This window comes from Micromys minutus (assembly GCF_963924665.1).
Source record: "Micromys minutus genome assembly, chromosome: X".
Taxonomy (NCBI): Eukaryota; Metazoa; Chordata; class Mammalia; order Rodentia; family Muridae; genus Micromys; species Micromys minutus.
The window spans coordinates 47,663,604-47,675,677 of record NC_137970.1 but is presented as its reverse complement, the minus strand read 5'-3'; the positions used below and the strand labels follow the sequence as shown (position 1 = coordinate 47,675,677).

At 37.9% G+C, this 12,074-nt stretch overlaps 1 protein-coding gene across 4 annotated transcripts in view; it reads right to left on the bottom strand.

Moving 5' to 3' along the window:
- Positions 1-12,074, bottom strand: part of TAF1 (TATA-box binding protein associated factor 1) — a gene marked incomplete at its 5' end in the record, with an annotated part of 92,838 nt that overhangs the window by 55,238 nt on the left and 25,526 nt on the right. For 3 of the 4 annotated variants that reach the window (XM_080910316.1, XM_080910314.1, XM_080910317.1), the window contains 9 exons: positions 1,051-1,173; positions 1,610-1,677; positions 4,065-4,242; positions 5,384-5,482; positions 6,332-6,440; positions 8,165-8,376; positions 8,649-8,814; positions 9,333-9,546; positions 11,287-11,465. In XM_080910316.1, coding sequence (XP_080766442.1) covers positions 1,051-1,173; positions 1,610-1,677; positions 4,065-4,242; positions 5,384-5,482; positions 6,332-6,440; positions 8,165-8,376; positions 8,649-8,814; positions 9,333-9,546; positions 11,287-11,465 — 1,348 coding nt within the window. The remainder of the gene's footprint in view (positions 1-1,050; positions 1,174-1,609; positions 1,678-4,064; positions 4,243-5,383; positions 5,483-6,331; positions 6,441-8,164; positions 8,377-8,648; positions 8,815-9,332; positions 9,547-11,286; positions 11,466-12,074) is intronic. The other variant, XM_080910315.1, reaches the window with a different exon arrangement.

Here is a 12,074-nt window from a genome sequence, read left to right as displayed (position 1 = left end):
TGCAACAGAAAATTAAATTCAGAATTTCTGGGGGGACCAATAGATAAAATGGTCCACAGAACTATTATGATAGATGATAGCCTTATCAAAAAAGGTTAAAAAAAGAAAAAAAATAAACAAAAAAGGACAATAAACAGTGAGTAATTGTTGAATTTTTTTTTTATGAATAGGCAAGATGGCTTAGTGGGTAGAGGTGCTTACCAACAAGCCCACTGACTTGAATTTAATTCCTGGAACCCATAGGTAAGAAGAGAAGCCCAATTTCCCAAGGACTTTAAATAAAAAAGACAGGGTACTACTGTGTAGCCCTGGCTTGTCTTCTTGTCTTGAATTCACAGATTCACCTGCTTTTTGCCTCCCAAGTGCTGAGAAGAAAGGTTGTACTACCACACCCTAACAAGTTGTTTGGATCACACACAAAACATGACTTATAGCTTCTTCCCCAACATATACAAATAAATAAATGTAATAAAAATGTTCAAGGTGTTATTTGTATATGAGTATTTCTAAATCAAGAACCTACTATTACTTGACATCTCTGTTCTCCTGAGCTATTCAAGAGTGTGTAAATACTAAATACTGACAATAAGAAGTAAGAACCTCTTAATATTCAAAGACACTTGGTATCCTTACTTTCTTTTTTAAAAGATTTATCTATCTATCTATCTATCTATCTATCTATCTATCTATCTATCTATCTATCTATCTATCTATTTATTGTGAGTACACTGTATCTGTTTACAGACACACCAGAAAAGGGAATCAGACCCCATTACAGATGGTTGTGAGCCACCATGTGGTTGCTGGGAACTGAACTCAGGACCTCTGAAAGAGCAGTGAGTGTTCTTAACCACTGAGCCATCTCTCCAGCCCCAGGTAACTTTACTTTCAATGATGATGAATTCACATAGCAAAGGTTGATATTTAAAATTACATCCCAGTTCCTATGGACATACAGCATGCCATGTATATTAATCTCTTAACACACACACACGCTTACTCTATGCACTTTTTTCCATCCTCTCAATATTTAACATGAAAATTACTTACATCTGGAACTGCCATCATTTTCTGAGTGACAATGTTATCCAGAATAAAAGAAAATGCTACTTGATCATCATCGTCAAGCAAGGGGTTGATAGCCTTCTCTAAACGTGCCAACTTATCCTCTTTCTGAAATAAAGCAAAACAAAATGAAAGCAGTTTTCCTGAAGTATAATATTTACAGAGAAGCTAAAGATAATTTAAAGTCTAGCTAGCTGTCTGACTTTAGTCCCCAAAAATTTACCTCTGAATTAATCTACTATCCAATTTCAGGTTTGGCTAAAGGATTACAAAGAAACATGTCAGCAAATTCCATATTCTATATCCCATTCTTGTATAGCACCAAGAATAGAAAGATCAAGACATCATTAGTTAGCTACAGCAAGAAAATCTTTGGCAAATTTGGCTTTTATAACATTGTCTTTTACATAAAATGAACGCCAAGAATACAGAACAACATTACCATTACTTAATGGTCCTGATCCTTCTGTCTCCAACTCCCAAGTGCTAGGACTCTAGGTGGATGTCACCATGCTGACTACTTTGTCTTATCTTTAATTCTTACCTCTTTGAGTTTTTCATCACAGAGATCCAGCATGGACTGAGAAATCTGAGTCAGTGAGTGTTTTGGCCCTACAGAGGAATAAGAAATGGCCATTTAAATTCAAAGTTGCCACATGTTTCCAACATTTCATAACATTTACCTAAAAGGTTCCAGGCAGCAGCCTAGTAACTGAGGTAGACATAGCAGTCTTTTTCTTTTTTATTTTTTTTTAAGACAAAGTCTCATTTATCCCAGGCTGGTCTTGAACTCACTATGTAGCTGAGAATGACCTTAACGTCAGATTATTCTACCTTCACCTCCTTGGGATTACAGGTATGTGTTACCACACAAGGTACAGACATTACCAGTCTTTACTACATTTTTCAGTGCCTAATATATCAATGGGTAAACTATGAATTTTAACTGTTCTTTGTGACCATACACTCTTATATTACAGCTGCTTTTTTAAAATATATTTTTAAAAGATTTGTTTATTTCATATATATGAGTACACTGACGCTGTCTTCAGACACCAGAAGAGGGCATCAGATCCCATTACAGATGGTTGTGAGCCACCATGTGGTTGCTGGGAATTGAACTCAGGACCTCTGGAAGAGCAGTCAGTGCTCTTAACTGCTGAGCCATCCCTCCAGCCCTGATTTTTTGTTTTGTTTTGTTTTTTAGGGCTTTTTTTCCATTTTTGTTTTTTGAAAAATAGGGTTTCATTATGTAGCTCTGGCTATCCAGGAACTGTCTATACAGACAAGGGTAGCCTCAAACTTAGAGATTCACTTGCCTCTGTCTCCCTAGTGCTGGGAGTAAAGGCATGAGCCAGCTTTATTGCTGCTTTTTGATATCTTGAAAATTATTGTACGAATGGAGAACAATGTGTTTAAGAATGGTAAAGAGATCAATGAACATCTTTTATTTTTCTGCTTACTAGACAGATTATACTTCAGCATATAGACTGTTTTTTTTTTCAGTTTCCCAGAAAGCCTCACCAAGAGTTTTTAAAAATTCTTGAACTATCTGTCCTCTCTTGTATATCCTCTACTTATAGCTGCTTCATTTAAACTCATCTTTGGAATAATTAAAACATTTTAAGCTGGGAGTCAGGGACACACACCTATTATCATAGCACTTGAGATGCTCCAACCAGAGGACTAGGAGATCCAGGGTAGCCTAGACTACATAATTAAACCATCTCAAACCTAAAAAGAAACCCCACAAACATTTTCATCTAACTAGGATTATTTCTCTTCTTTTTCTTTTTGCTTTTTTTAAACAAAACAGGGTTTCTCTGTTCAGCCTTGGTTGTCCTGGAACTCACTCTATAGACCAGGCTGGCCTCAAATTCAGAGATCTATCTGCCTCTGCCTCCCAAGAGCTGGGATTAAAGCCTGCACCACCACCACCCAGCTCTAACTAGCACATCTGACCACTTCTTCTCAGTATCATTTACTAGATGATTTTCCTCCATCTAATTCCCGCCAATGTCCCCCCAGAGCCTTAAACTCACCTCTAGTATTTATTTCAGCATTTGGTTATTTATTTAAATATTTTATACCTTGTCTAAGACAAGGTCAATGATAAAGATAGTTCAGAGTTCCTACATAGAAAGATCTTGGATTTGTCGAAGAAAATGACTTGAAAAGAAATCACTGCAGGACAGTATAATACTGTCAAATATCTATGAATGAAATGATAGTCAGAAAGTCTACAATAAACAAGACTCACCACAAACTGACAAATTGTTAAATTCAGTGAGTGTGTATACTAAAGTTTATTCATCTTAGTTTCCATAAAACTTAAAAAAAACTATCAGTATAAGTGAAATACATTGATTATATATGAACCATATTCTATTTCACTGTATATCAAATCTGCTAATTGGAAATCAAGACTGGGTACAGGCTGGTAATTTTAGCTACTCAGGAAGCTGAGGTATGTGTTGCAAGTTTAAATTCAGGCTGGATTACAAGAAAAGTTCAAGGCTAGCCTGTGTAACTTAGCAAGGCCTCATTCCAAAATAAAAACTAAAAGGGAGGTTGGTCTATAGCTAAGAGGTAGAGTACCTGCCTAGCATGCTGGAGGTTCTGGGCTCAACCTTTAGTACAATAAAAAAAATTAAAAAAAATCTGCTTACGGGCAGAACAGGGAAAGCTTGTTCTAACTCACCTTTAGATAGTTATTAAAGAACAGAAGTTCAAGGGGCATATAACAGGGAAGATCATTCCAGAGAGAAGGAACAAAGACCAGAACGAATTAGTCAAATTCATATAAACATGCTACAGTATATTTCATCAAAGCAACAATTAGTTTTGATACCATTTTGTGTGTGTGTGTGTGTGTGTGCGCGCGCGCGCACGTGCACACACATACCCCTGAAATGTAAATACAGAGAATATCCAATAAAAAAATTTAAAAAAAAAATCTGAAAGGTGACCTTTGTAGTCAAGGAACAAGGGACTATTACCATTATAAGTAGCACTATTTTTCACAATTAGTTCCAAATGTTCTCTGAATTCTTCCCGAGATGGGTAAAGACGTTTGCGTACATTTTCACGGAGTGTCTGTAGATCCATGGGCCGAGTAATAATTTTATAGTAATCCTTTACAACCTTTGCATTAACTGGAGTATGGAAGGGGTACGTCTGTAGAAACAAGAGTCAGCATCATTTGTGAGCAAGAACACTTGACACAGCCAATTATATCTTACTGGTTTGCCAACTCTCAAGGGATTTTTCAGATGTAATTCTGTTTCTTGTATCAAACCATTTTTCTCCCTCCCCCTCCTTCCCTCCCTCCCTTTTTGGCTTTTCCAGTCAGGGTTTCTCTGTGTAGCCTTGGCTATCCTAGAACTAGCTTTGTAGACCAGAATGGCCTCAAAATCAGAGATCCGTCTGCTTCTGCCTCCCAAGTGCTGGGATTAAAGGCATGAGCCACCATACCTGGCAAGGTATTGAATTCTCTGGTGCCGGAATCACAGATGGCGGTGAGCACATGAGTGCTGAGAACTGAGCATGGTCCTCTGCAAGTGCAGTATATATTCATTTTTTAAAATTATTTTTGGATTTATTTTTATTATTTTATGTGCATGAGTGTTTTGCCTACATGTAGGTATGTGCACCTCATGTGTGCCTGGTGCCTGAGGAGGTGGTGGCTTCCATGTGGGTGCTAGAAATGTGCAAAGGACCTGGATTCTTTGCAACAAATGTTCTTAGCCAACTATCCAGCCCCAGTAGTATGTACTCTTAACCATTAAAGTGTCTTTCTAGTCCCATGTCTATTAGACACTCATGGAATCCAAAAGTTATTCTTGTAAGACATACAAGTTGGAGGCTAGAGAGACTCTCAGTGGTTATAATGGCACAGAGGACCTAGATTTGGTTCTGGGGACTGGACTCCCAACTTCCTGTAATTTTGGTTCCAGGTAATCCAATGCCTCTGGCCTCTAAGGACACTTGCAAATGCATAAACATACACATAATTTTTAAAAAATGATTCTTTCTGCTTTAATACCCAGAAATTTGAATTCACATATCCATCACAAAAAAGAAAGAATAATGAGTTGAAACCAGACAAAAAAAATTAGCTTTGTCCTCATATAATTCATGTATCCTTCTGCTTACATTCTGTCATTCATCACTTAATAGTCTATTAAATAATTTAAAAACAGACAAAAATCCCAAAGAATTAAGAGTTCCAGATACAAAAGTATACACACTACTGCCATCTAGCTGAAGTAACAGCTATTTTGTTTTCCTATTCTATGTATCTAATGTAATGACTTACATTTGGAAGATCTCTCATGTCATTGATAATAGACTCCAAGATAGAAGACAGTGTCACCATAGGGTCTGTCCGGCGTCGGTGGATGGATTTATGAGGTCTCTAAAAAACAAGAAATCATAATACTTTAGAGAGACAAAAATAACCAATATTTTCAAATATACTGGTAATATTTTAGAAATCTTCAGTAACACCAGACTTTGAAGACTTAATAATCTCAGCAACTGGAAGGCTGATGTAGGAGGATTGCTTTAAATTCAAAGCCAGCTTAGATTACATAGTAAATGCTAGACTAGTCTGGACTAGAGGGAAACCAATCTTAAAAGCAAAGTTGGGACATGGTGGGGGGGGGTGGTAAGTTGAAGCAATGGCTCAGTAAAGATACCTTGCATCTTTTGTAAAGGGCCTGGATTTAGTTCCCAACACCCACATAATAGCTCACAACTAACTCTATAGTGTACCCTTTTCTGGGCTCTTCTAGCATCAGGCATGCATCTAATAGACTTATTTATATACACACAGGCAAAATAATCATGCACACCCCATAGGGTCAGGCAGTAATATGGCTCAGTGGATAATGGCACTTGCCATATATGAGTGACCATAATTTGAATTTGATCTCCAGACTCCATATATATACATATGTTAAACCTGAGTGTGATAACACATGCCTTTAACCCAGTACTAGGGAGGCAGAGGCAGGCAGATTTCTGAGTTCAAAATCAGCTTGGTCTACAGAGTGAGTTCCAAGAAAGTCCCAGGGCTACTCAGAGAAATCCTGTCTTGAAAAACCAAAATAATAATACGTGAATTTTAATAAGTTATATAATGAACAGTATATATAATGCTCAAGTAATAGAAGTGGGAACATCTGACATGGACAGAACCATGTTACAGAAGGCTAGGGGAAATCAATGAGAATCCACGTGATAAGAAAATGCAGATACTCACATTCAAATAGTCACAGTGAACAGTGGTTCCAACCCGCCTTTTTTTCTTGGGAGGAAGTTGTTGTTTAGGGAACTTCAGGACCAGAGATTTTCTGCGAACTTCATCCGCACTGCAATCAGTAACATTGTCATAGTGTGTTATTTACAGTTCACAGAAATAAGGATGGAAAGATGGTTCAATGGTTAAGAGTACTTGCTACTCTAACAAAGAAGACCCTGGTTCAGCTCTCAGCACCTACATGGAAGCTCATAACTATACAGTAACTCCAGTTCCAATGGATCTGACACACTCTTCTGACCTCTGTGTGTACCAGATACACACAATGGTTCACTTACATGAATGTAAGTAAAATACTCAAACACATAAATCATATAGCTAACATATAAATCATATAACATTTTTATAATATTTTTTAAAAATTTATTTCTTTTATGTATGTGAGCACATTGTCACTGTCTTCAGACACACCAGAAGAGGGCATCAGATCCCATTACAAATGGTTGACCATGTGGTTGCTGGGAATTATGCCCTCTTCTGGTGTGTCTAAATATGAATACAGTGTACTCACATACATAAAATAAATAAATCTTTTAAAAAAGCATCAGAAAAGAATAAAAATATGAAATGGGATGTGAATTAAGCATTAGCATGAAGTTACCATTTAAAATACATGTATACTTACTAGTTCTGTCCACTAAAAAACCCAGAAACAAGGATAATCAAGTGGTAACAAGCATATATAATCCCAAATTCTTAGTTTCTTTTTTTGTTTGTTTTTTTAAGATTTACTTTTTATTATTTTTAATTATGTGTAGGAAATATACGTAGTGATATGTATAATAAAACCTTCATGTCTAGCCACCACAGCCCAGCTTGGTTTATAATTTTTAAAATGGGAAAAATTTTTAACATCTCCATTTTTAAAAATTTATTTATTTTTACTTTATGTACATTTTTTGACTACATGTGTGTCTGTGGGGAGAAAGTCACATCCCCTGGAACAGATGGTTATGAGCTGCCATGTGGGTCCTGGGAATTGAACCTGAGTCCTTTAGAACAGCCAGTGCTCTTAACTACTGAACCATCATCTCTCCAGTCCTAAACATCTCCATTTCATCTATTAAATTCTCTAAGGGCAAGAGGATTGGGCATAAGTATAATTTGCTTTATAGTCTCTCATTTAATCTTAACTACCCTTATGCCAGATGTGGTGCTCCATGCCTATAATCCTAGCTATGTGGGAGGCTGAGACAGAAAGATTCAAGGTTTGAGGCTAACATGGGTAATTTAACAAAACCTTAAAAAATTTGTGCAAGGGTTTGAGGATGTAGCTCAGTGACATAACACTTACATGCCTACTGGACCTACCAGTACCACAAAAACCAAGCAGAACAAAACAGAACAAAAAACTACTCCAGTAATAGCACTTGTATAAATATTAAGACATAGCCTGGCTTGGTGACAAAAGCCTTTAATCCCAGCACTTCAGAGGCAGAGGCAGGAGGATCTCTGAGTTCAAGACCAGCCTGGTCTACAGTGTGAATTCCAAGATAGCCAGAGGTATAGAGTCTCTGTATTGAAACAAAACAAAACAAAGAAACCAACCAAACAAAACTACTGACTCAGAAAACATAGTATATACAAAGGCTAGTAGTAAGCCCCAATACTCACTGGCATTTTCATTACCAGCAAAAATTACTTGAGATAATTCAAAGTTCCTACAACCCCCAGTTCTACTTCAAAGAACAATCACATCACATTTACCCCTGCCAGCCATAATCATCAACCTTAAATAGATCTCTGCTACAGCACTCCTTGCCTGCTACCCCTTACCTCTCAATTAGCTGTTTTCCCAAAACGATTTTGGTCCCTTCAACCTTGATAAGTTCTTCATTATCATTATGAATGACTGTCTTTTCAAGCTCTTCTTCTTGTTCCTCTGTCATAGCAACAGGATTAGAAGGTGGAGCATTTGTTTGATAATAAAGGGGGCAGAATTTATTTGTCCTCATGTGCCCGATGGCACCACATGCTCCACATTTCAGCTGCAACAGAGAAAGATACCATCAGCATATTAGAGGTAAACAGGGTGAAGTGTGTCAAAATGAGAAAGAATATATGTAGCAGGGGAGAAACAAAAAGAGACATCATTGGAGGTTGAAGCAAAGTTGAGACAGGGCTTCCCTGTGTAGCCCTGGCTGTCCTGGAATTCACTCTGTAGACCAGGTTAGCCTAGAACTCAGAGATCCACTTGCCTCTGCCTCCTGAGTACTGGGATTAAAGGCATGTGACACCATGCCTGGCTTAATATACTTACCTTTAAGTCAGGACGTTCCTTCATTTTTTTGGGCTTTTTCTCAGGAGGACCCTTCAGCTTCTCCTTTTCCTGATTCCGTTTAAGTCTCCTCAATTGCTCTTGAATCCTCCGCCGTTCTTTTCTCATCTCTTCTCGGTGTTGCTCATCAAAAAGGGCAAATTTTCGACTGAATAACAGGAAAAAAAGACAAGTCCATACGCAGCTTAAATCAAGATGACTACCCTGAAAGCCACCATCTCAGAATATTAGTAATTCATCCAGGCTGAAGTGAAATAAACTGCCATCTTCATCTTCCTTGTTAGTCAGTCCCCCACATGCACAGAGTAACATTTCTCAATCTACATCCTGAATAATCATTAAGGTTTTGCTGTTGATTTGTGAGACAATGTTTTGCAATCCAGACTGGTCTAGAACCTGAATTCCTCCTGCCAAAACTTCTCATTATAGGAGTAACTTTTGTTAAGATTTTTGCAGAGCCAAATTACCACAATCTAAATGTACTAAATATGGTTATTTCTCTAGTGATTTGGCTCTGTTCAAATCCAAAGATCTAAAGGCAAGAATGTTCTAAATAGCAGATTTCCAGGGATAGTGGTGTATATTCCTATCACTACAACTCACACACATACTTCTCAATCATGATTATTTTCTCTGCCATATTCAAAAGCAGTGCATCAAACTCACATGAATTCTTCATCTTTTGTGGTCCGTATGCGTACATAAGCATCAATAACAGCTGCTTTTCGGACTGTCTCACAACGAACATACTCCTTCCCCTCCTCATCTCGAAATGTTCGATAAATCTTGAGACAGCGGCCAGTAGCAGAAGAGTTAAGGCTAGTCACGGAAGCTGTGTCGTCATCTCTGTGACTGTTTCCTCCTGTGGCTGAGCCTGCTGCTACAAGGTAAAAAACAATTTCCAAACATTCCCCCTAACACCCAAATAACCACACTTCTTGGAGTTGAACACAGATGTGCAACATACCCCAAAATTACAATTCTACTAAAAACAGAGTTGCTACTAGCCACAAGAACACACCAATTTGCTCTTTCCTGACTTCTTTTTAACCACTGCCCATTTCCACTTTCCTAAGTACAAATGTTCTAGAAACACCTCAGAGTATTGGGTTTCTTATGAGACTGAGAAGCAATAGTTAAATACTGTTATACCACTAAATAGCACCATGACAGAAAACTCCTAGCAGCAAATCACTGATGAAAAACATCCAAGCAAGCACCCAAGAGGAAGGAAATAAGTCCAGTCTTAAGACCTACCCTAACATATGCTTGTAAAACTTTAATATGTATAGGAACCCCCTGGAGATCTTGTAAAAATGTAAACTAAACTCAGTAGGTATGGAGAGCTTAGGCTCAAAGATGATTCTGCCTTTCTAACGAACGTCCATGTATTGTAGATATTGTGTCCTAGAATCATATTAGCAATAAACTGGAGGACTACAATAGTATAATATATATCTTCACAAAGTAACCAGAGACATAAATATTTTCAAAGCTTCACAGAGATGGGCAACAAAGATAAGACTAGTATGAATGAAAATGGTCACTCTTATCTTCATCCTCAGACTTTACCCTCTTAAAATCTATATTCACTGCCTGCTTGATTATATCTGTAATCAGAACCATCATGGAGACCTCATTATCCATCACCCTCATCATCAGCTTCTGCAACTTTTGATGGATGGCTTTTAGCTCATTTTAGGATCTAAGACTTCTTTAAGAATCTTCTGCAAGCCATGAATCTCAGAATCTTATACATATAATACGATTATAAATGTAAATTCAGAGAGTTCAAAGACAATCTGGCAAATTTATCCAGAGATTCTGTACTTCATTTATTTTTTTAAAGATAAGGTCTTACTATGTAGCCCAGGTTGGCCTTTAAGTCAAGAGCTTCTTTCCTCAGCTTCCCAAGTGCTGGGATTAAAAATATCTGCCACCATACCTAGCCAGATACTTCCTATACCTTTAAAACAAAGATCAACAAAGTAAACCAACCTGGACTCTTGAGGCTCCCAGAAACTGAACCACCAACCAAAGAGTGAGCATGGGCTAGACATAGGTCCCTCATGCATATGTAGCAGATGCAGTTTGGTCTTTATGCAGGTCCCCCAACAAGTAGAGTGGGAACTGTCCCTGAAATTGTAGCTTGCCTGTAGATCCCATTCCCCTAACTGGGCCTCCTTGTCCTGCTTGCCTCATTGAGAGAGGATGTGCCAGGGTGGGGTGATCTCCAAAGGGGCCTCTCTTTCTCGGAGGAAAAAGAGGAATGGGTGGGATGAGCACCTGGTATTGGGATGGTGAGTGAGTGAGTGAGTGAGTGAATGAATGAATGAATGGGAAAAAAACCTGTTACTTTAGAGGGTGAAAGCCTAGAAAGTAAATTTGATTTTATGTACAGTACTGGTAACCTGGTTTAACCAGGTAACTGACACAGAAAGAGGAAGCAGTAAGCTGGCAGCATCTCTTCAATCCCACAAACTGAAGTCATTTGTAAAAACTTGCTATCTACAAATTTCTCTTTATTCATTCCCTACTGTCTTTGCCTTGGACTCAGTTATAGTCTGCAGTTATCTAAGTTCCGTTTTTGATCCTTTTCTTATCTGAGAAGTCCTCTCACCCAGTAGCATCCTCTGGAGTTCCTTCCGTTCCTGCTCCTCCCGTTCCCGGGACAGCTGAGAGCTTGTTTTCTTATTCTGTAGCATATTCTCAATGTTCTTTCCCATTTCTTCAAAGTCACTGTCTTCAGCTGAGCTGCTGTCTGTGTCAGTTGATAAGACCTCTGTTGATGACAAAACCCTAGCAAGAAAGGAAAAAAGTTAAAGATGGGGGAGATACAAGTGTAAAAGGAAGTAGGACCAGAGAAGAAAATTGAGAAATCAACCTTAAGATATATGCAGAATCCACAAACACAAAACCCATAACAGAAAAACAACATCTTGCTAGACATTTCACAAATTTGTAAAATTGAAGTAGTTTTTTTTGCAGAATTCCTGGAGAAAAGTTGAGAAAGCGACACACAGGTCATTTTGTTTATTTTCTTGAAAGAGACTCTCACTGTTTGTGTGCTTTCTCCTCTGCCCCTAGGTATGCCTTAAATTGTTCATCTCTCCTGCCTCAGCCTCCTAAGCACTGCTCAGTTCTCCAGTATACCACACCATTTAGATTCATGAATCATTTTAATAGCACATTATTATTCTTTTGTTAAGTCACTACATGAAAAAATATACCCATAACCACACTTAAGCTCATGTAGGCCACATGAACTATCACAGAACTAAGAGATTAAGCTTAGCAATCCATGATATTCAAAGCCTTTGCTAAATTACTTTGAAAATAGCATGTTCAGTTGTCGTGGTGGCACATGCTTATAATCCAAACACTTGGAAGGCAAAGACAAGTGAAAGG